At 58.9% G+C, this 22,779-nt stretch overlaps 3 protein-coding genes across 4 annotated transcripts; 2 read left to right on the forward strand and 1 right to left on the reverse strand.

Annotated features, from left to right (window-relative positions):
* Window positions 1-15,884, forward strand: RHBDF1 (rhomboid 5 homolog 1). Of its 2 annotated transcripts, XM_070043698.1 has the most exons (18): window positions 1-77; window positions 8,451-8,591; window positions 8,661-8,791; window positions 9,741-9,954; window positions 10,392-10,601; window positions 10,675-10,797; window positions 10,870-11,027; window positions 11,529-11,786; window positions 11,886-11,997; window positions 12,110-12,184; window positions 12,265-12,426; window positions 13,498-13,598; window positions 13,759-13,822; window positions 14,208-14,302; window positions 14,518-14,593; window positions 14,666-14,766; window positions 14,874-15,027; window positions 15,231-15,884. In XM_070043698.1, exons 2-18 carry the CDS (start codon window positions 8,475-8,477, stop codon window positions 15,648-15,650), a joined length of 2,571 nt encoding a protein of 856 aa, XP_069899799.1. In that variant the 5' UTR covers window positions 1-77; window positions 8,451-8,474; the 3' UTR covers window positions 15,651-15,884. The 2 variants fall into 2 exon arrangements, with proteins under 2 accessions (XP_069899799.1, XP_060141250.1); XM_060285267.2 differs by having other exon boundaries at window positions 8,451-8,791.
* Window positions 15,885-16,506: 622 nt separating this feature from the next.
* On the reverse strand, window positions 16,507-19,325 carry SNRNP25 (small nuclear ribonucleoprotein U11/U12 subunit 25). The gene is made up of 5 exons (XM_030872401.2): window positions 19,113-19,325; window positions 18,246-18,336; window positions 17,915-18,020; window positions 17,227-17,301; window positions 16,507-16,778 (listed from the first exon to the last, which is right to left on the reverse strand). Exons 1-5 carry the CDS (start codon window positions 19,152-19,154, stop codon window positions 16,721-16,723), a joined length of 372 nt encoding a protein of 123 aa, XP_030728261.1. The 5' UTR covers window positions 19,155-19,325; the 3' UTR covers window positions 16,507-16,720.
* Window positions 19,326-19,514: 189 nt separating this feature from the next.
* On the forward strand, window positions 19,515-22,763 carry POLR3K (RNA polymerase III subunit K). The gene is made up of 3 exons (XM_060284512.2): window positions 19,515-19,681; window positions 20,740-20,827; window positions 22,027-22,763. Exons 1-3 carry the CDS (start codon window positions 19,571-19,573, stop codon window positions 22,152-22,154), a joined length of 327 nt encoding a protein of 108 aa, XP_060140495.1. The 5' UTR covers window positions 19,515-19,570; the 3' UTR covers window positions 22,155-22,763.
* Window positions 22,764-22,779: the final 16 nt, after the last annotated feature.

Raw genomic sequence — 22,779 nt, forward strand, 5'->3', positions numbered from 1 at the left:
GGGTGCCCTCGGGCCGGCGGCGGCAGCCCCTCCCCGAAGCCCTCAGGACCCCCGAGGCCCCGGTGCCGGCGGCGGCGGTGAGTGAGCGCGCGGGGCTGGGGGCGCGGGGCGCGGGCCGGGTGGGTTCCGGGGCTGCGTCCGCCGCGCGCGGGGCCCGTCCCCACCCCTCCACGGCCGAAGCCGCTCGGAGCGGCCGGAGTCTGGCTGCGTCCCGGCTTCGGGCGACTCTCCGCCCGAGGCGGCCGGACTTTCCTTCCCGGAGTTTCCCGAGCCGCCCGAGGAGGCGGCCCAGCCCCGGATTCCTAACCCGGCGCGCCGCAAAAATAGCCCGTGGCCGGATTAGCGCGTCCCGGCGGCCTGACCCGGCCGGACATCTCGGCTCCATCCCCCGCCCGACAGCTGAGGGTCCCGGGAGCGGGAGGGCTCGGAGTCCGGGGGTGTCCCCAGGCGCCTCTGAGCTGTACCCTCCCCCCCTTACGCTTTCCTTCCCGGCCACCACCAGTGGGTGGTGTCTCCAAGTCGAAACTCCAGCTCAGAGGGTGGGACTTCTCCGGATCATCCCTGTCCCAGCCGTGTTCCCTGGGGATGGGAATAATTTCAGCAATAATAGCAGTAGCTGTGGAACTGGAGGGGGGGCGGTGGGCGGTGCGAGGAGGGAGTGACCCCACCTTCCGCTTCACAACCCAATCTCCCCGGCTCTAAACACTGGAGGCTGCCGGGCACTTTCCCTACCCTGTGCTCAGTGGCCAAGAGGAGCAGGCCAGGGCTGAGCCTGTGGCCACCACACGGTGCCTCAAAGCAGGCCTGCTCTTGGCTGGGGAGATTGCTGGACCCCAGGTGCTCAGGGCACTGGGGGAGGGCCTGGCTGTCTGCCCTGCTGGGGGCATGTCTGTGGGGCTGGGTGGGGAATGGGCAGGGGAGCCAGACGGTCCTGAGCAGAGTTCCTTCTTCTGTGTGTGCAGTTTGGGGTGGTGCGTCTGTGTGTCTCTCTGGGTGGGCGAGGTCTGCGTCTGGAGGCCCTAGCCCTGTGCTGGGAAAGGCCCCCCCACCCCCACCTGGGGACTTCCTGGCAGAGAAGATTCAAGGATGAAACTGGCTTTTCAGGTTTGGCCCAGCCAGATGCTGGGTTCTCCCCACCCCTGTGGAGCCAGCCCTAGCCCCCTTAGCCCCCACCCAGAGGCTGGGAGGAAGCTCGGCCACCCAGCAGATGGTGGGGGCCCAAGGGGTCCCTGAGGCTGAGCCCCCTGCAACCAGGGGTTATTCTGGGTCCTTTTCCTTGAGAAAAGCAGGGGCTACTAGTGGGGCATAAGAGTTGAGTGGCCCTGGATGGTATGTGCCAGGCCCCAGGCTGCTTCCCAAACCCTCCAAGCAATCTCTGCCCATTGCACAGGGAGCTGACTGAGAGCACCAGAGCTGGAGCACTGCAGTGACAGCATCCCCCGTCCAGCGTTAGTGGGCCGGCCGGCAAACCACTGCCCTTGGGAGCTCCAATTCTAGGGGAGCCCTTGGTTCAGAGGGAGTCACCCAGACCTCGCCTGCCTTCCTGGGCCCACCCTCAGGGCCTCTGGACTCAAGCTGCTGCTCAGGGCACCTCCTGTAGCTCCTCTCCCCAGATGTGAGGGGCTCCCCCTGCCCGCACCTCCCCAGCTCCAGTCCCTCCATGTCATCGGTGTCTGTGGCAGGATCGACTTTCAGCCCAAGGATCAGATTCCTTAGCTTCTGCCTGTTTTCTGGGTTAGGTGTGTTTGAGGGTGACTCCTTCCTCCCTGAACTGAGATGCTCTGGGTGGAGGCGGGGTGGAGTGGTGGCCCAGAGGGGCCTGTTAGCCCTCCCCAGCCTGAGGAGCCCAGATGGTCTGCCCCTCCCCTGGGGGGCTGTGGCCACCTCCCCAGCTCCTGGGCAGACATGGCCCCAGGCTTTGAACCCCCCTGGAGGCTTGGTGACCACAGGTGGTGACTGGCCTCTCTGAGCCTCAGTTTCCTGATCTGTAAGATGGACACAGAGGACTCCTGCAGGGGTGGTGACAGGTCAGTGGGGCTAGCCAGAATCAGGTTTGAGGCAGGTGTGCCAGGCTTCTGCTGACTGAAGCCATTTCTGCTCCGATAATCGACTTCAGGGGCTTGGTGTCCCCTCCCGCGGCCTTACAGATACTATCCAGCAGCTGACGTGTCCTGAGAAGGGTTGCTAAGCCAGAGTGTATGTGGGCACCGGGAGCTCGTGTGGGGGTGGGGGTTGGTCCGGGGCACTTGTGGGGCCTCTGACTGGTGACTAGGCTGCTCATCTGCCTTCTGTCCAGGCCTGTTGCTGGGATGTGGGTCTTTTCACTGTGTAGCTTGGGACAGGCTTGCACCTAACTCCCGAGGTCCAGCTAGATCCCAGATTGTCCCACCCAGAAGCTATAGCTGAGCCCCTGCCCTACCCCACTGTGGCACGGACGGGTCCTCTGACCTTTCTGAGCCTGGGGCACCCCGACCCCAGGGTGCGTCCACCCTGCCAGACCCAGCCGGGTCGTAGGCTTTAATTCTGGTGGCCAGTGACCCTCTGGGTCATAGTCTGCTGAGGCTTTGGGCAGCGCCCAGTCCACAGGGCCAGTGCTCCCTTTCCTGCACCACCCTCCCAGGGCAGTTACCTTCAGGGCCTCCTGTGCAGAGAGCCTCCTGTGGTTCTGTTGTTGGATCCCTGCATTCCTATCATCTGGGGTGACAGCTGGTGATGGGCGCCTTGGGGGGGCAGGGATCCGATGTGTCCTCCTGGGGACAGCACGGGGCACCCAGCAAGCCATTGGCCAGGTGTCAGGTCTGCCCTGCTCCCTTCTGAACCTCATATCTTCCACAGGAAAGTGGAGGGGTCTCTGGGAGGGGTGAGGGCCTGGCCAGGATCATTCCCGACAAGATGCCGGTTACTGATGGTGAAGTCAAGAGGCACAGAGCAGCCAGCTCACTTTCGCTTTGCCACATGGTAGCACATAGTGGAGGACTGAATTCTAGGCTGCCAGACAGCTGGTGATTCCCCCCTCCCAAGGGAGACCTGGGGCTGGGCATCAGACTAGGGGTCAGACAGGACACTGAGGGTCAGAGGTCAGGGTTCACGTGGGGAGGTCAGAGGAGCTGACGCATCCTGGGACCATGCTCAGGTGAGCTGGGCACACGTCTGGGCAGGTGTCCTGGGGTGGGCCCAACTGCTCCAACTGACATGGGTGGCCAGTGGTCCCCTGGGCAGGGTAGGCCCCAGGCTTGGTGGGTCTGGTCCTGGGACCGGGCCGCTTGCTTGACCTCCAGCTGCCCTTGGTCTGTGTTGTCCCTCAAGTGTGTGGGGCAGGCCTAAGTGCAGAAATAGAGGGTCCAGCTTAACCCCGGCCACAGCCTGTCCAGGCCTGGGTGGGCCAGAACTTCTCCCCGGTCTCCTCCTGCCTCTTGGCTACACCTTCCCAAACTGGGCCTCCCCAAAGGGTGTGGCCTGGGTCCTCCCACACCTTGTGCTCTGATTGAACGCGCTCCCAGGCCCTCCTTGGGGAGCTCCCCACAGCCGGCAGGCATCACCAGCCTGCTCGTTTGTTTGTTTGTTTGTTTCTTTTTAGTTGAAGTATAGATGACTTACAATATTATATTCGTTTTAGGTCCAGCCTGTTTTTTTTTTGATTCAGCTGCTGCTTCTCGAGCACCTACTGTGTGCCCAGCACTGCTGTGGCCCCTGATTTTCAGAGGGGAAAATTCAGGCTATCTCAGGGTTGCAGGTGGTAGAGGGGAGCTGGGTCAGTGCACAGTGTCTCAGGCCAGGCTCCCCGACACCGGCCGGCCTGCACTGGCTCCTGCTTCTGGACCCCCCTGGACCCCTGCCCAGGGTCCCCCATCATCCCCAGAGCAGGCATGGCTGCTTCTCAGGGCTGCCCCACAGCCCTCCACCCTGCTGGCTGCAGCGGCTCCCCCTCCCCTCGCTCCCGCTTAAAGCAGCCCTGGTGGTCCCGGGGGTCCGGGAGGTCCCGGAGGTCCCTGCGGGCCCTCCCTCTGCATCCCCTCCAGCCTCACCCCACACTCCTGAGCTGCTCAGAGCTCCGTCCTCACAGTTAGCTTTTGCTTCGTCAGCCTCCCCACTGCGCTTCTAGTTGCCTGTTTGGGTGTCTCCTGGTGGGTCTGGGCCCCGGGTGGGCAGCCACGAATGTCACCAGAGTGACTCAGACAGCAGGCAGGCCCTCCCTGGGCTGTGGTCTCTCCCTGCACTGAGGGGCAGCAGAGCAGAGATGCTGTTGGGATTCCCCCTCAGGGACCGTCTAGGAACAAGAGCCCACTGTGCGCCTGGGGGAGACCCAGACACTGAGCCACTGTCTCCTCTGGGCGGGCGCTGTGCCCCTTCCCAGCCCAGACTCTTTGTCCGGTCTGGACCCGACCCTCCCCCACACCCTCAGGGTCCACTGTGGAGCCACCCCCGACCCTGCTTGTGAATCCCACCCCCTTGATGCCCAGATTGCCGCAGGGGCGCTGGGGGATTGGGCACACAGGGGTGGGTCAGGCCGGGAACCCATAGCACTGAGGGCAGGGAGCTGTGGGGGTTATGGGGCACCCTCCAGCCTCTGCCCCAGACACAGGAGGGATCTGGTGGGGTGAGGGCCACCGGGAGGTCTGTATGTCCAGGCAAGGAGCTGGTGCCTCCCTCGTGAGGTGAGCGGCTCCTGTGTCTGGTGGGCCCAGGCCAGCGGGGGTTGGGGGGGGCATCTGGCTCCTGTGTGTGCTCACCACCCGCTTCCCACCTCCTCGCTTGTGCTGTTTCTGTTCCCACCGGTCATGTGGTAGCTCCTCCTCCCAGAACCAAGTGAAGGGGCATCTTTGGGAATTTGCCGTCACCCCACTTCATGGGGACTGGCCCCTGCTAGCTCGTGCTCTGAAATGACAGTGATCATTCAGCAGTGGCTCTGGAGCAGCCCTGTCCTAGGCACTGTGGACCCGGCATGACAGGACCGGACCGCACACACGTGGGTGTGCTCCCGACTGTGCCAAGGGAATCCAGGGCCTGTCAGGGAGGGGCCGCCTGACTGAGGCGGGGGATCCTTGAACACGTGGGCAGAATGCGTGTACTGGGAGAGCCAGGTGTGAGGAGAGGCTGTGGGAGCACAGTGGGAGCCAGGGAGGGTCGCAAGTGTGTGTGTGGCGCTGAGCCAGTCAGCTGGCAACGGTTCCGGCACTCCTGAGTGGAGAACCAGCTTCTGTCACCTAGAGGTGCTGGGCGTGCGCAGGCTCCTGTAGGGGCTCGTCCCTGGCACCCAGCCTGCCGGGTACCAGCAGTGATCCCAGGTCCACACTTGGCCTCTCTAGACCTCACAATAGCTTTACCAGGAGCGTATGAAACTCTGTGAGGCATGGGGTGCTCGGGTGGCAGGGGCAGACTTAAGGTACCATAGCCTCCCCCATCTGAAATGCTAAGGGGGTCCCCATCCTGTCTGGCCCCTTCCCAACAAGGCCCCATGGGCACAGCACCATCTGAGGAGTCCGATCGCCCGGATCTCCACCTGGCAGGCCCGGCCCGCCGTGGCTCAGAGGGTGCACCCAGGGTGCTGTCCCAGCCCTGCAGGTTCTGGACGCGCCTCTCAGCACCTTCTGCCTTCTCGATAAGCCTAACACCGTCTGAGGTTCCACCATTAGTGCTTGAGACCTGGAGCTGTCCTGCCCAGTCATTTCCTTACCAGCAGGGAGAGCTTACAATCACCTTGGTCTGTGAAGGGACGGCTGGCGGATGACAAGGAAGATGCTGCCCTCCCAGGATGCTGACCTGTGGCCTGGTCAGCCACAGCCGTGCAGGGCTGGGCTGGGTTGTGGTGCGAGTTGGATGCCGAGTGCTGGTTCCAGAGGGACCCAGTTCTCAGTCAGGATGCCCTCATGTCAGACGCTGCCTCCATCCCCTCCAGGGACCCTCCATCTGACCGCAGCTTGTGGGGCTCAGTGTAGGCGGGGCCAGGAAGGGATTTCCAGAGATGTGGGAACAAATGCTGCCCTCAGCCCTTTTCCTGAGACCAGAGCAGGTGAGGGCAGGGGAGAGAGGCTTGGCCCTGGGAGCTATGTTGTGATGGAAAGACTCCTGGAACGTGAGGGATGGGCCAAGAGTCAGAAGGCATCCCCGGACTGCCTCCCTCCAGGCCTGTTCCTGGTTGGGGTAGGGCCAGTGGGAACCGTGATTAGTGTTCAGGCTCAGCCCCATTTGGTACAGGGCCAGTAGGCGCTGCCAGCTGCATCCTGGCCTGGTCTCCAGTCAATATAGGGCCAGTAGGACCTGTGTGCTGGGTCCCGGGCCGGTCCCCGATTGTCATAGGGCCAATAGAAGCTGTGAGTGTTGTCCTGGGCCTACCCCTGGGTGGCAGAGGGCCGCTAGGAGCTGGGAGCAGCATCCTGGGCTCTCCGTGTTTTGTGAGCAGCACAGCAGTGTTCTGTGCCATCCCGCGTCTGTGTCATGGGGCCGGGGGTGGGGGGTGGGGGGGGCGGGATGAGCAACATCCTTGGCCGTTCCCAGGTCCATAGAGAGCTGGGGGTGGTGGTGGCTCTGAGCAGGGTTCTGGACCCCTGGACCTTCCCTGATCTGTAAAGGGCCAGTAGCAACTGTGTCCTTAGTTGTGCCGCCTGAATATGTGGCCTTGGGCAAGACAGGCCTCTCTTTCTAGGCCTCAGTTTCCCTGTTTGTAAAGTATTTTCTCTGTATCTCTCCAGGCAGTTGAGAGGGAGGCTCCGAAGTAGAAGCTGTTTCTAGCGGCCTCAGTGGATGGGTCACAGACCCCGCAGGTCGGAATCTTCAGGGTCTGGAGCTCTGAGAGGCTGCGGAATTTTGGAGTCTCCACCACGCCCCTGCTATCCTTGCCCCCGTAGTTCTAGGAACCCTTCTAGTCTTGGATATCCTGTTTCCAGGCCCTGTGATCCTTCTCTGGGGCCAGGGAAGCAGATACGCCCTGAAACTGCCATTTCGTAAAGGAAGAATTAAGTGCCAAGGAGCCATGCTTATGTGGCCACTGCCTCCCGGTCACGTGGCCAGGCTGGGGTGGCCCAAATCAAGCCCTGGCCTCTCTGCTCTGGGTCCTGGGCCCTCCCCCTGTGCCCAGGTAATGTGGGACAGGGGTCTCAGATGCTTAAGGTGGCACAGAGCAAGGCGTCTCGGAGCACTGTGGGGCTTTGCTGCTGTTTCTGGGCCTGTGGCGCCCCCTTGTGGTCACAGCGGCCTTTTCACCAGGTAGTTTCCAGGAGGTCCCTTGGCTATAGGAGCCCTTGGCCCCTGGGAAGCCAGGTGGTCCCTCCTCTGAGAGATGGAGGGACCATGCACCCTGTCGTGGGCGTAGTGAGCCCTCTGTCTCTGGAGCAGCTGTCATGGTGGTTAAGAAGCTGAGGCCTGTGTCCAATAGGCTTGAGATTTGCCCCGTGTACAGACCGGGCCAGCCCCTAGGCTTGCCTCTGCCCTCGTGCTTATTCATACCTCTGCACTGGCCATTCCCAGTGTGGGGAACACCCTGCCACCTAACCTTGCTCACTAGATCAACTCGAAAGCCTTTGCTCAGACGTCACTGCACAGAGAGGCATCGCTCCTCTGACGACTGTAATGTGCTGGTTTTTGCTTTATCTTTTAATTAACTTTTAAAAAAATTTTACTTATTTTTGGCTGCGTTGGGTCTTCATTGCTGCACGCGGGCTGTCTCTGGTTGCAGAGAGCAGGGGCTACTCTTCGTTGTGCGTGGGCCTCTCATTGCGGTGGCTTCTCTCATTGCGGAGCATGGGCTCTAGGTGTGCGGGCTTCCGTAGTTGTGGCACGCAGGCTCAGTAGTTGTGGTGCACAGGCTTAGTTGCTCTGTGGCATGTGGGATCTTCCTGGACCAGGGATCGAACCCATGTCCCCTGCATTGGCAGGCGGATTCTTAACCACTGCGCCACCAGGAAAGTCCTAATGTGCTGTTTTATCCCTGTCACACGTTGCAGCCTTTAGCACAGTGTATCTACACGTGAGCTGATTGTTTGTCTGGACTCTAAGCTTGAGGAGTGCAGGGATTTTGTCTGTTTCGGTTTCCCTGCTTCTCCACCAACATGTCCCAAGCACCTAGGAGTGGCTCATAGTAGGTCCTCAGCTATTCGTCACAGGAATGCATGTTGTTTGAGGACCTAGTGTGTGCCTAGCCGTGTCTTTCGGGACGACAGAGGCAGGAACCAAGCGCGTGGGTGCTGAGCCCATGCTGGGACTCTGGCAGCGGAGCCGTGCCCACGCCTGTTGGGCTGTCCCTGCTTCTCCCTCCTCCTGTGTCTGGGCCCCGTGGACCCTCAGAGATCTGCCAGTGCTGTTTTTTGGCTGCGCCATGCAGCTTGCAGCATCTTAGTTCCCCGACCAGGGATTGAACCCGGGCCCCCGGCAGTGAAAGTGTGGAGTCCTAACCACTGGGATGCCAGGGAAGTGCCTGTCAGCGCTGTTATTGAATAACACACCACGCCCCCTAGGCCCCCCTAGCTCTGCCTGGAACCATGGGTGAGGCCCGCAGGGACAGCACCAGCAGCCTGCAGCGCAAGAAGCCGCCGTGGCTGAAGCTGGATATCCCGGCCGTGGTGCCCCCGGCAGCAGAGGAGTCCAGCTTCCTGCAGGTAGGCCCTGGCCAGCGGGGGCTGCAGGTGCAGCCCATCCAGCCGCCTCACTGGGTCCCCGTTGCCCAGCCCCTGAGACGCCAGGCGTTCCTGCGGAGTGTGAGCATGCCGGCCGAGCCCACCCGCGTCCCCTCACCCCACCAGGAGCCCCGGCGGCCGGCGCTGCAGCGCCAGATGTCCATCACACAGACCATCCGCAGGTACTTCGCTGTCCCGGCTGCTCCACGGCAGGTTGGGGGCTGGGCCGGTGGGACAGAAGCAGGCATACAGGGTCCCCTTCGGGCACTGGGGCTGGAAGTGGGGCAAGGGCTTTCTCCTCCATCCCGTCCCCTCATCACCCTGTCCTCCTCCTGCTCTGGGGACTGACTGCTGTCACCTACTGCCTTTCTCTGCTCCCCCCAGAACTTGCTCTCTCCTCTCTCTCTCACCCGCCCCCCCCACCCAATGCTCTGGTCCCCCCTGAACAGCCGACAGGTGCGCTTTGGGCGTGTCCACACTCTGCCCCTGTTGGGTGCCCCTGCTGCCCGCAGGGCCCTCACACAGCGCTCGTCTCTCTCTTGGTCCCTGCTCAGGTACCTTGGGCAGGGCATGAGTGTGTTGGCGTCAGCTGGCGTGTGCATGGCTTGTGACCTCTCGGGAGCTGCCAGCGTGGTTGGTGTTCCCCGGGGGCTCCTGACGGCAGGTGCTGGCAGTGTTTTTGCTTGCATGTCCAAGGACTATGGGCAGCCTGCCTGGGTGTGCGGCGCCCCCTGCCTGACTTCTGTGGTGTCCAAGGTCAAGCTGCTGCCCAGGGCCACGCTTTCTCTGGCTGAGCTAAGGGCTGAACTCTGACCTCTGTCTCCAGACTCAGTGTCTCCCCACAAATGCCCGTCTCAGGGATGGAGTGAGGGCCTGTGTGAAATACTCACCTATTTCACCAAGGCCTGCCATCTCTGGTGCTGGTGGCAGCTTGGAGCTGGCTAATTGTTTAGCGGGTGGCCAGGGCCGAAACCCACCTATCCTCTTAATCAGACCCAGCCCACCTGGACCCCAGACCCTGGAATGTCCGGAGGCTTGGGGCGGGCATGCTGCCCAGGTGGAGTGCCTCTGAGGCCCCTGCTGGGGAGAGGGGACAGCTGGCCTCCCCTTGCTGAGTCCCTCCCCTGGCAGGGGCACTGCTGACTGGTTTGGAGTGAGCAAGGACAGTGACAGCACCCAGAAGTGGCAGCGCAAGAGCATCCGTCACTGCAGCCAGCGCTACGGGAAGCTGAAGCCCCAGGTCATCCGGGAGCTAGACCTGCCCAGCCAGGACAACGTGTCGCTGACCAGCACTGAGACGCCCCCTCCTCTGTACGTGGGGCCATGCCAGCTGGGCATGCAGAAGGTATGCCCTCCCGCTGCTGCCTCCCACAGTTCCCTCACTCTGCTGCCCTGAGCTGGGGCTGGGGACACAGCCAGTCTAAGCACAGAGGTTGCTTGGAGCTCACGGTCTGGGCGGGTGGTCGGATGGTCCCGTAAAGGCACCTAAGATACTCTCTGGGAAGCGGGGCTTGGGGGAGAGGACAAGTCCTGGGATTGTACCACAGGCCAGCCTCTGGGTGGGAGAGCATCCCAGGATGAACAGCAGCGTAAAGGAAATACAGGCGGAGAACGGGACCCCTCTGGTGCAGTGGGGTGGGGTGGTACCCACTCAGCTGTCCAGGGAGCCTCTGGGCAGCGGGACGAGCAGCAGCTGTGTTCTCCATGGCGGGGCCGGGTGGGGGAGGAGCCCCCTTGGCTATGACCCAGCCCCCAACTCCTGCATCTCCTCCCCTCCTCCAGATCATAGACCCCCTGGCCCGGGGCCGGGCCTTCCGCTTGGCGGATGATGCCGCCGATGGCCTGAGTGCCCCGCACACGCCGGTCACGCCGGGTGCCGCCTCCCTCTGCTCCTTCTCCAGCTCCCGTTCGGGTTTCAACCGGCTCCCGCGGCGGCGCAAGCGCGAGTCGGTGGCCAAGATGAGCTTCCGGGCAGCCGCTGCGCTGGTGAAGGTGGGTGCAGGGGCCGGGGTGGGGGCGGGGGCTGAGCCAGTACCACGCTGCGTCCTCACCCCCTCGCTGGCAGGGCCGCTCGGTTAGGGATGGCACACTGCGCCGGGTCCAGCGCCGAAGCTTCACTCCTGCCAGCTTCCTGGAGGAGGACACGGCTGACTTCCCCGACGAGCTGGACACATCCTTCTTTGCCCGGGTAAGAGCCTGGCACCATCACCCATGACCCCTGTGCCTATGCTTCCCACACTGACCACGCGTGTTTGCTCAGGAAGGTGTCCTCCACGAGGAGCTGTCCACATACCCAGATGAGGTGTTCGAGTCCCCATCGGAGGCAGCGCTTAAGGACTGGGAGAGAGCCCCAGAGCAGGCGGACCTCACGGGTGGGGCGCTGGACCGCAGCGAGCTGGAGCGCAGCCACCTGATGTTGTGAGTGCTTCCTGGCGGGCTCCGAGGGGGCCGGGGGGCAGGTCCTGCGGCTCTCAGGAGCAGCTGGCCCCAAAGGCACGACCCTAGAGGGCCCCGGGGGGAGGTCATCTTGTGGACTGGGAGCCCAGCTTGGCAACTGTGTTTGGGGGACCCAGGGGTGGGCACCATTCGAGTCTGGACTGCCCACACCTGGAAGAGGATCTCAGTCCCAGAGCCCACAGGCTGGAGAGAATCTCGGGGGAAGGAGGAGGTGACGTAGTTAACACTTGCAGATTAGCCAGGGAACCTCATGTAGGTCCGAACCCACCTCCCTGCCATGCCAGGAGCAGCCGGGGATCATGCTTTTACTGGTGAGGTGTGGGCTGACATCAGCCTGTCACATAGTGTCTTCACCGCTAGTTGGGAGCAAGACAGACACGGAGTGTCGCCCATGTCCCGCCGGGGATGGACTGCGGCAGGTGGGAGGTCTGGGGCTGGGAGTGACGGCACCCCTTCCCCCAGGCCCCTGGAACGTGGCTGGCGCAAGCAGAAGGAGGGCGGTGCAGCGGCCCCACAGCCCAAGGTGCGGCTGCGGCAGGAGGTGGTGAGCGCCGCGGGTCAGCGGCGGGGCCAGCGCATCGCGATGCCGGTGCGCAAGTTCTTCGCCAGGGAGAAGCGGCCGTATGGGCTGGGCATGGTGGGCCGGCTAACCAACCGCACTTACCGCAAGCGAATCGACAGCTATGTCAAACGCCAGATTGAAGACATGGACGACCACAGGTAGGCGTGGAGGGGATGCGGCTTCGGGGAGGCAAGGCTCCAGGTGGGCGTGGGGCTCCGGGTTGGGGATGCCGCCTCTGCTGACGCTTTGCCCCGCAGGCCCTTCTTCACCTACTGGCTCACCTTCGTGCACTCGCTCGTCACCATTCTAGCCGTTTGCATCTATGGCGTGGCGCCCGTAGGCTTCTCACAGCACGAGACCGTAGACTCGGTGAGCCTCGGCGCCTTCCCTGGCGAGCCCTGGGCTCTGGGCTCCCTCCCACCCATTCTGGGAGGAGAGGGCTCGGCTGAGCTCCGTCTGATCTTTCTCCCCAAACTTCCAGGTGCTGCGCAACCGAGGGGTCTATGAGAATGTCAAGTACGTTCAGCAGGAGAACTTCTGGATCGGGCCCAGCTCGGTGAGGGTGGGGCCTGGGGGGGGCGGGGCCCCTGGGCTGGCCGAGGGCCCGGCCGCAGCTGCACATCCTCTTTCCTGCAGGAGGCTCTCATTCACCTGGGTGCCAAGTTCTCGCCCTGCATGCGCCAGGATCCGCAGGTACATAGTTTCATCCACGCTGCGCGCGAGCGTGAGAAGCACTCGGCCTGCTGTGTGCGCAACGACCGGTCTGGCTGCGTGCAGACCTCGGAAGAGGAGTGCTCGGTGAGTGCCTGCCCGCAGCTCAGCTCGCACCCTTGTCTGCACCTTGTGTTTGTGGTTACCTTGGGACTTCAGAGCCAGCTGGTTATCCTAAACCCCTAGTTCTCAGCACATTATGCCGTCCGTCTGTGCCAGGCCCCTTGCATAACATTTTCCTTTTTTCCCGCACCTCTTCCATCTCATGCCGCTCACCCTGTAGACCCTGTGTCCTTAATTTTTTCTTTTTTTTTTTTTTTTTAATGACCGCGCTGCAAGGCTTGTGGGATCCTAGTTCCCCGGTCAGGGATCAAACCCAGGCCCGGCATTGAAAGCGCCAAGTCCTAACTGGACCGCCAGGGAATTACGCATGTGTCCTTAATTTGGGTGTGCTCTTTCCACACATGTCCATCTTGTTTTTTGTGCACGTGTCTTAAGTTTCTATAAATGGTATTGCCTTTTCCCACTAAATTAAAAAAAGATTTTTTTTTGAATACTTTTTTGGTTGCATCGGGTCTTATTTGCGGCAGGCGGGATCTTTGTTGTGGCAAGTGGGCTTCTCTCTAGTTGTGGCATGTGGGTTTTTTCTCTTCTCCAGTTGTGGTGCGCGGGCTCCAGAGTGCGTGGGCTCTGTAGTTTGTGGCACGCGGGCTCTCATTGAGGAGCACGAGCTCAGTAGTTGTGGCGCGAGGGCTCAGTTGCCCCGCTGCATGTGGGATCCCAGTTCCCCGACCAGGGATCGAACCCGTGTCCCCTGCATTGGAAGGCAGATTCATTACCACTGGACCACCAGGGAAGTCCCTGAATTTTAAAAACTTTATCCACGTTTTTATCATCTTATTTGGAGGTGCCGCAGTTTGTACCAGTTCTCTGATTTTGAACGCTGGTGGTTTCTATTTTTAAGCTAATAGGAACTATGCTGTTGAATTCCTTATAACCATCTCCCAACACGCGAGCAATTTCCAGACTTTAAGATCAGAGCGGTGGGGGTGTAGAGCCAGAGGGAGGAGCTCAGAATCAGTGCTTCTGATTCCTCCCGTCTGGGAACTGTACCGGGACGTGGGCTCTGACCAGGGCTGAGCCCGTGTCCTCCCACAGTCCACGCTGGCAGTGTGGGTGAAGTGGCCCTTCCATCCCAGCGCCCCAGACCTTGCTGGCCACAAGAGGCACTTTGGCTCTGTCTGCCACCAGGACCCCAGGTCAGTCCTGCTGGCCCCTCCCTTACTTTCCTTTGTCCACGTCTCCCTTGGGAGTGCGGGTGGAGAGAGGTACAATGGCTCTCCTTGTTGTCCAGTCGGGCAGGAGGGGGCTAAGCCAAGGGCACAAAGCAAGGACTGACCACATCCTGGGCTCGTGCAGGGTGTGTGATGAGCCTTCCTCCGAGGACCCCCATGAGTGGCCAGATGACATCACCAAGTGGCCGGTGAGCCGGGGTGGAGGGGTTGTTTGGGAGTCACCCTTATCGTGTGGGGGAGGAATCCACACCTCATCCATCAGCGATGCCACAGAGGTCCCCGTTGGGGGACCACCCTGTGCTTCCAGATGCTTTGCCCTGGCTGTTAGCCAGCCTGTCCATCCACCACAGCCTACCTCTCTGAGCAGAACCACGTGGAGCCTTGGGAGGTCAAATGACATTATTCCAATTTGACAGATGGTCAAACTGAGGCTTAGGGTGTAGTACCTGCTTGAAGTCGAAGGAAGCCTATTTCCCATCCTAGGAGCCTGTCCATCTTTGCCCCAACCAAGCATAGCGTGGGGCCCAAGGTTAGGGGAGACCCTGACCCAACTCACCCCCGTTTGTGACACAGATCTGCACCAAAAACAGCGCTGGGAACTACACCAACCACCCGCACATGGACTGTGTCATCACAGGCCGGCCCTGCTGCATTGGCACCAAGGGCAGGTAGGGCTGCCTGTGTGGGCATGTGCAGCTGGTCCTGGGCACAAAGTGTTGCCCTGGGGCTATGCCCTCTTCCCCTCCCCGGTCCCAAAATAACTCAAGATACCAAGGGGCATGGGGTGAGGAAGGGGCTAGGCCTATCCAGGGCCAACAAAGGTGGGCAAGTGGGGCTGAAACCTGGGCCTGGAAGCCCTCCCAACTCTGGCCTGACCTTCCAGGTGTGAGATCACCTCCCGGGAGTACTGTGACTTCATGAGGGGCTACTTCCACGAGGAGGCCACACTCTGCTCTCAGGTAGGCCTCCGGGGTAAGGGTCCCTCCCCGTCCCCGCAACCACGGCGGGTGCTGACAGGCCACTCTGCACAGGTGCACTGCATGGACGACGTGTGTGGGCTGTTGCCCTTCCTCAACCCCGAGGTGCCCGACCAGTTCTACCGCCTGTGGCTGTCCCTATTCTTGCACGCTGGGCAAGTGACACCATGTGGGCTGAGCGGGGTTGGGTGGAGTGGGTGGTCCCAGGGACCCCAGGAGTAGCTGGTGAGCCTTCCCCGCTGAATGCCCCCCCTCCCCACAGGATCCTGCACTGCCTGGTGTCTGTCTGCTTCCAGATGACTGTCCTGCGGGACCTGGAGAAGCTGGCAGGCTGGCACCGCATAGCCATCATCTACCTGCTGAGTGGCATCACTGGTAACCTGGCCAGTGCCATTTTCCTGCCATACCGGGCAGAGGTAAGGCTGCCCCCAGGGTGGGGCCCTCCTACGTGCACCTGCTGCCCAGCATGAACTGGTTCCACCACAGAGTCTAGTTCCTACAGTGCCCCGCCTGGGAGCAGCTCCACTTGGCTCCTGTCCCGATACACTCTGGGCGGAGGGAGGTGGGACGGAGCGACCCGCTCAGGCCCACCGGCTCACAGGCACCCACACGCCCCCAGGTGGGCCCCGCCGGCTCGCAGTTCGGCATCCTGGCCTGCCTCTTCGTGGAGCTCTTCCAGAGCTGGCAGGTCCTGGCGCGGCCCTGGCGTGCCTTCTTCAAGCTGCTGGCTGTGGTGCTCTTCCTGTTCACCTTCGGGCTGCTGCCCTGGATCGACAACTTCGCCCACATCTCGGGCTTCGTCAGCGGGCTCTTCCTCTCCTTTGCCTTCTTGCCCTACATCAGCTTTGGCAAGTTTGACCTGTACCGCAAGCGCTGTCAGATCATCATCTTTCAGGTGGTCTTCCTGGGCCTCCTGGCTGGCCTGGTGGTCCTCTTCTACTTCTACCCTGTGCGCTGTGAGTGGTGCGAGTTCCTCACCTGCATCCCCTTCACTGACAAGTTCTGTGAGAAGTACGAGCTGGACGCTCAGCTCCACTGAGCTGGTGGGGTGCTGGGGCCGTGTGCCCTGTGGGCCAGGGCCAGGCCTGAGGCTCGGGACTCCGCCTGCAAGCCCTGCTCCCCTTGCACAGACCCCTTGTGCCGTGTTCACTGCTGTTGAACCCCTTGTACTTCCGGGCATTTATCACAGTAGTTCCGAGATTGCCTTCTAACTAGCCTCTCGACGACCACCTCGTGGCCAATAAATGGACCGGGAGCGTTTTAGCTGCCACTAACTTGACCAGAGCTGCCTCCTCCTTTCCGGGTTCTGGCTGGAGGCTGTGGAGGGAGGTCCTTCAGTGCCCAGGCCTCCCACTCACAAGTCCCCAGAACAGGGAACTCAGTGTCACGTACGCCTCCCAGGGAAGTCCTCAGCCAAGGGCACACACCCTGTCCCCGTTCTATAGAAGGACTGGTAGGCGACAAAGGGACAAGGACCTATGAACGCAGTCACACTTCCCCATCCACACTGAGAGGTGCCCCACCCCAGCCCTCCCTGCCCAGCTGGCAGCTCCAATTCCAGCCCCGAGCCATCACCCTTTCCAGGAGCTGGTGAAGGCACTGCTGTAGGTGAGCCCTTAGGCTGAAGCTGGAGGCCCTGTCCATGGCTGGGCTCAGACACAGGCCTTTGTTTCCCCACAAGCAGAAACAGAGAGCCAGCCGCTCAGCTTTCACCTTCTCCTCGCTGCAGAGATTACAGGGACAGGTGTGTATGGCTTGGGGAATGGGGTGGCCAAGGGCTCAGGTGCAGCATTCAGACCATGTGACGTGCCTGCACGTTCTCTGCCCTCGCCTCCTCACTGTGAGGGGCAGCGCCAGTCCCGCCTGCCCCCGTACAGTGGCTTGACTTTCCAAACTCAGAAGCAAATAGGTTTATTCTGTATACAGGGTCAGGCCCACAGCCCTGTGGGATCCGCCATGGGATCGGGGTTCACGTTGAGAGTCCAGGTGGGTCCAGCTGGGGTGAGGCTATCTCAACACTCTTCTGGGAAAATGGCACAGGGGCCAAGGCTTCCTCCTCTCGGGGAAAAGCTCGGCCAACAGCACAGAGGGTTTTCCATGTCTGGAGATTCACTTTTGTCTCAGCTTTTTGATGAAGGACACCTCATCCCGATTCCGGATACCATAACTGAAAGAAGTAAAAGCACAGAGCGTCCGATCTACCGAAGGGCACATTTGTGACTCCTCACCTGAGGCTTGTGAGGGATAACAGAGACCAGGTGGGAAGAGCATGGTGTCCGGGAAGGTGAGGAGGTGGCAAGGGCCATGCACACTCTTAATTCTCTCCTCCTGGTTCTGTGCAGCCCTGAACCACTGCTGGAGAGGAGCTGCAGGGCCCCTTCCACTGCTTCTCTGTCTCCCGTCCTGGCAGGGAGGCCTCCAGGGAGCTCCTTGCAGGAGGACCTCAGTCCAAACAGGGACTCTGCTGGTCTCACACATTCCCCAGGAACTGATTTAAGATCCCTCCTTCCCTTACGAGCCTCTGGAGAGGACCCCAGCCGAATGGCAGGGCATGGGGAATCAGAGGGCCACAGACCAGATACTTCCCTGCAGCTCAAGGCATAGCCTGAACTTACTCTCGGAGCTTCCTCTGGTCCTCTGCGAGCTTCTCTCCTGCAGAGGTCAGGTGGTACGTCCTCCACACATAGGACCTGCAAGATGGGAATTCAGTCAACCACGAGCAGGGTGAGCAGGGCAGCTGGGATGCAACTGTGCCTGAGGAGGGCTCAAGGCGCTTAGCTCTGCGGGGCCTGAGGCCACCTGCCTCCTCCTTGGGCTCTTTGCCTGTACCTTGTGTGTACCAGGCCTGAGGCAGGTTCAAGGACGCACTGCTCTCAAAGGGATGCATGGGGTGGCTGGGGGCCAAACCCACGTTGCTAATGAAACGGGTGGCTGTACCAAGACACAGTTAACGGGACACTTGATCCAGAAGGAGACAGAGCTGAGAGCACCCAGGCGAGGAGCTGGCAGCTGCACCATCTGTAACCAGGGAAACCACCTCCAGGCACACCGCAAGTGCCCTAAGGTGTCCTCACGTGAAGATACCCAGCTGCCTGGGTGGGGTGATGTCAGTGAAGAGCAGCTGAGGCAGGGCTCGTGGCACAGAAGCACCTGCCCTGGCCGAGGCTTGGGACAGGGAGCTCGTTGCTCCAGGCCACACTCTGGAGCAGAGCCCAGGTGATGAAAAGGCTCATGTCCAGCAAGAGGTCCTGTGAAGTCCAGCTCCTAGGAAGGGCTGCAAGGAGGAGCTGTGGCTGCACTCACCAGCTGATGTGCTGAATGCCCCCTTCGCGCTCCTGCCTGAGCTGCACGTATCTCTGGATGGCCTTCTTCAGGTCCAGGACTGTGGCGTTCTGGACTACAACCACAGCTGCACAGATGGGAGAAGATCCGTGGTGGGAAGCCACAGCCACAGCCTCAGATTGCAGGAGAGGAACCCAGAAGCTTCTTCCTGAGGCTCAAGGCTGGGCAGGGGGAGCTTGTGGCTGCCCCAACAACCCTGGGCACGGCCCTGAGTTTCCACTGACCAGCCCTGCTAACATCTTCTCCCGTGAAGGTTCAGACTGCACGGCCTGAGGGGGAGGGCAGCACTTACGCATAACTTCTCCATCCATCTTGCACACTCGGACTGTCATTGCTTGGCCGTATTCTAGTGCTATTTGGGAATTGACCTCTTCCAAAGTAACCTAGAAAAGACCAAGGCTGGAGGTGGGAGCTCTCTTCACCACTCCAATCAACAAAGAAAAACAGCTGATAGTCTTCAAAAAGTGGTGCCACATTTTTGGGAGGTTCTTGCATATATGTTAGGATTTCCCGGTTTTTCAGCACTTTAATCTCATGTCTTATCCACGTTTTCTATGAAGTGGATGGACGCTCGGGAGAAATGGGCAAGGAGAATGAATCGCCTTGAGGAACAGCCCCTGGCTCCTCCGGGCCAGGTGCTGGGTGGGAGGAGGAACACTGGGCCCCACCTTCCGGCCTGAGAGCCCCCGATCATCAGGATCCAGGGCCTCCGGCAAGGCTGGGGCACCAAAAAACGGTAAAAGATAAACATGTCAATACAACCGTTAACAAAACAGAAGTTAAAAATTCCACGATGGGCAAAATAACAAGGACTTTAAAACATGACAGTGCCAAAACTCACTGAAGATTGAGGAGAAAGGAAAAACCGGTAACAGTGATCTTTTATTTGAAAATGATATTATTTTGTTTGCCGTAGGCTTTTGTAAACCAACTTTGCGTTTTAAAAACACTGATGAAAAGTCATGTGTGTTAACTAGTGGGGGTTTTTGGCGCCCCTTTAAATTCCGCGCCAGAGGCGAGAGCCTCGCTCGCCCCCAGGCCGGGCCGGAGCCTAGACCCTCGTTTACGACCGGAGACGCCATCCCAAGGCCTCTGGCCGCAGCCCCCATCGACACTCCGGGGTCCGTCCGCGCCCCGACGGCCCCCGGCCCGTGCGCACCTGGATCGGAAGGTCGCAGAGCAGCGGGTCCTGCACTACCATGGCCAGACCCTCCTGGAACACGTCCACCGCCTCGGAGTGCGGCAGCGCCTCCTCCTCGTCCTCCTCGTCCTCCTGCGGCTCCCGCCGCGCCGCGGCCCCCGCCTCCTCCAGGCTGCCTAGCCTCCCGCGGAGCGGCCGCGCGACCGTGGTGCGGCACGCATGCGCGGGGACCGCCGCCGCAGACGCTCCCTCGGGGCGTTGAGGGGCGGGGCTACCTCGAGGACCAATGAGAAGTGAGTTACTGGGAGTCGGCCCGCCGCAATGCTCCCTGGGAGCGCGAAGTCGGCGTGACTATTGGTGGGCTGGTTGGGGCGGGGAGGCTGCCGGGACCAATGGGAGTTCGGAGCGTCGGAGCGTCGGCGCGCCGGCGCCGAACGGTCGCGAGAGCTGCCGGGAGAACCGGGCTAGTCGCCGCGATGCTGCTTTTCTGCCCGGGCTGCGGGAACGGGCTGATCGTGGAGGAGGGGCAGCGCTGCCACCGCTTCGCCTGCAACACCTGCCCCTATGTGCACAACGTCACCCGCAAGGTGGGCCCCGGCCGGCCGCGCGGCGCGCACAGCGCGGAGGCCGACCCTAACCCTCCCCGCCCATCCTCTGCGCAGATTTCGCGTCCAGCGGGCCCTCTGCCCGCAACGCCAGCCTCTCCGAGGCGCTCCCGCCCGGCACGGGCACTACTCCTGTAGCCTGTGCACGACTTTTCCGCCTGGGTCGCTCTTCTCCCCTAGGTACCCATGTCAGTCGTTGCTCGTGTCTTTGCTTAAAGGATTATTTAAAATTGCAGCCTCTTTCTAAATTTTATGCTCCTTCCCCTAATTTTATTTTTTCCGTAAGACTCATTTGCCTTCCAATACGCCTTGCAATTTACTTATGCGCTTTGTTTATTAATACTAGGGCATAAGCTGTAGGAGGGCAGGGATTTTTCAGTCTTGTTCCCTCTTATGTTCTAGTCTGAACAACTGGAATGTATTGGATGTTCATTACGTGAGTGATGCACACTTTATTACTTTCCCTCGGTAGTGCATCTTTCCTTTTTAGAACACCTTTAATTTTTAGAAGTAGAGCATGTTGGTACTACCTCATTCTTAATGTTTGTATACTATTCCACCGTATAGCTGTGTTGTAGGAGTTTAGAGTCTGAAACTATGCAAAAGGTGACATTTCAAGGACGTCTGGTAAAACTTGGAAAACAGAAAACTCTCTGCCTGGGGAGAGTGGCTGGACTCCTTTTTGGCTTCAGTTGTATTTGGTTCTCTTATCTTGGATTACCAAGTATTTCAGAGGTGTGGGAAAAGAAGAGGGTCACACCTAAGCCATTTTTTTCCTCCTGCTCTGTTGCTTCATCCAATCCTTGCAGAGATCTTCTCACTTCTTTTGGGGACATCCCAATTGCGGATCCTCTAAATTCTGACGGAGCATCCTGCTCTGTGACAGCAGGAACTCTGCTTTCATTTAGTATTCCTCCAGTCTTGTGTTGAAGGAAGGAAGCGAAGGCTGGGGAGACACTTGAGGACGGGTATGGTTTGGTGACCCAGGTTTGTACCATTCACTTACTTGTAGAGTCTGAAGACCTGCTGTTGTTTATTAGGTAACAAATCGGAAGTATCCAAAGCTGAAAGAAGTGGATGATGTGCTCGGTGGAGCAGCTGCCTGGGAGAATGTTGACTCTACTGCAGGTGAGAGGGAAAACCTTTTCTGTTCCAGAGCTGTGGGTAAGGATGAGGCTGCTGGCTGTGCCACTCTGCGGCAGAGTCTGTGATGTACTTGTGTGAAGTGGGCTTCTAAAACTAGAAAGTGTTTTCTTCTCTAATAATGTATTTGTTAGGCAAACAATATTGGCACAAGCTTTGGAGTCCTTCAGACCTGACTTAAGAGTCTCAGGGTGTCCTTGATTTGTCTGGGCTAATCCATAGTCATAGATTGTGAGAGCACAAATGAGCGTTTGGCATATAGCAGGCACTTAGCAGATGTGATTGGAGTAATAAAAAAACAGTTTAAGGATTTTGTTCTAATACAGATTTCTAAAAGTTAATGATACAGAGTATTAAACTGCACTAAACATTCAGTAAAATAAATATTTATTCCAAGTTTTGATTCATTTCTGGTAGAGATTAGATGTGACCAAAGAAGGAAGGAGAGCCCTAGACATTACCTGTATTGAGAGGAGGAAGAGCTAGCACATGATCACTGCTGTATTTTTCCCCCAGGGAACATCCAGATCTGCTATGTTAAAAATCCAGCACTGGCAGAATTTGTCATTAGGAGATGAATTACTTACCAAAATGGTGTTTGAGAGTGTTTGAAGGCATTTCCATCAAAAGCAAGGTTCTCAAATTGAAATCTCAGTGAAAGTAAATACGTGCCTTGGGACACTTTGAAAAGGCGTGGGATGTATGTTGAGATCTTGATAAGAACAGCCTGGACAACTTCTGCCGAGACGGATCCCTAAATTCAAGGGGAAGTGGATTGGTCGTGCGTTGGGATTTCCTTTGGGAAGATGAGAGGGCCTGTCCATTACCAGGTGGTGGAGATGCACTTTTTAGGGGAATTTGCAGGGCATGGACCCTGTAATGCACACGGCAGCCGTGTCACCTTTCACATGGTGTTTCTAGCCAGTCTTCAGCCAGAGTTGAAGAAAAGGGACCCAGGGAAAGGAGGACTGTTTCCAAGATCACAGGTCTCATTCCCTCAGTGTGAGAGCGCAGTGGGAATGATAACGCTGTTGGTAACCTTAAATCTTGGTGCAGGGTACCCTGGGCAAGGGATTCCAGATGAGCTGTCTTTCACGTAACACCTACTTCTAACAAGTGTGTTGGTCACAAGCATCACTTTTTTAAGTAAACGTGGGTCACTTGTTTGTTTTTCTCATTGCCAGAGCCGTGTCCCAAATGCGAACACCCTCGTGCCTATTTCATGCAGCTTCAGACCCGCTCTGCAGACGAGCCCATGACCACCTTCTACAAGTGCTGCAATGCTCAGTGTGGACATCGCTGGCGGGACTAGGGCCAGGCTGGCCCAGCTGTGTCAGCGTCTGCTTACCGTATTCCCCAGGGTGGATTCCCAGCTGCGAGTGTGGCGGAAAGCTAACCCTTTTAGGGTGGCTGGCCAGGGGCTGAGGAAATGTAGCCCATCTCCCAGTCAGTGGATTAACTCATTAATGTCCAGGAGACTGTGTGTGTGGAGAGGAGTATCCATAACTTTAAGGTCCTGTTCTGCATCTTTTACATTTATTGGGCAGTTGACATTCTCTCACCATCAGCCGACACTCTTAAACATTTACATTGTTTGCACAACTAATAAAGTAAAACTTAGTAGTTTAGTACATTAGATGTCCCTCAGTATTTAAACTGTTAATTGCAAACTTATTTAATCAAAATTTATTCTGAAAATTTAATTAAAGTTAAAATTCTAATATCACCTTCTCAGTGTTTTAAATGCCTGAAGAAGTAGACATCAAACCCCAAAACAGGATTCCAAAACTGACTACTATACTTAGGGCCAAACTAGTTACAAAATTGTGAGTGACATGGATTTCTATTTCTTTATGATTTATATTCTTTTTTCCTAGGATTGCAATAAACTTAATAGGTAGTATGTTTTTTTTACACTTTATACTTTCTGTGTCTAT

The sequence above is a fragment of the Globicephala melas genome, chromosome 15, assembly GCF_963455315.2.
Source record: "Globicephala melas chromosome 15, mGloMel1.2, whole genome shotgun sequence".
NCBI lineage: Eukaryota > Metazoa > Chordata > Mammalia > Artiodactyla > Delphinidae > Globicephala > Globicephala melas.

Coding starts and splice junctions, on each gene's coding strand:
- RHBDF1 (XM_060285267.2), top strand. CDS start 8,475: ATGGGTGAGGCCCGCAGGGACAGCACCAGCAGCCTGCAGCGCAAGAAG. Junction 12,185..12,264: donor TCTGGATCGGGCCCAGCTCG/GTGAGGGTGGGG, acceptor TCTTTCCTGCAG/GAGGCTCTCATTCACCTGGG. Junction 12,427..13,497: donor CCTCGGAAGAGGAGTGCTCG/GTGAGTGCCTGC, acceptor GTCCTCCCACAG/TCCACGCTGGCAGTGTGGGT.
- SNRNP25 (XM_030872401.2), bottom strand. CDS start 19,154: ATGGTAGTGCAGGACCCGCTGCTCTGCGACCTTCCGATCCAG. Junction 18,021..18,245: donor GATGGATGGAGAAGTTATGC/GTAAGTGCTGCC, acceptor CCATCTGTGCAG/CTGTGGTTGTAGTCCAGAAC. Junction 17,302..17,914: donor GGCATTCAGCACATCAGCTG/GTGAGTGCAGCC, acceptor CCCATCTTGCAG/GTCCTATGTGTGGAGGACGT.
- POLR3K (XM_060284512.2), top strand. CDS start 19,571: ATGCTGCTTTTCTGCCCGGGCTGCGGGAACGGGCTGATCGTGGAGGAG. Junction 19,682..20,739: donor TGCACAACGTCACCCGCAAG/GTGGGCCCCGGC, acceptor GTTGTTTATTAG/GTAACAAATCGGAAGTATCC. Junction 20,828..22,026: donor GAATGTTGACTCTACTGCAG/GTGAGAGGGAAA, acceptor TCTCATTGCCAG/AGCCGTGTCCCAAATGCGAA.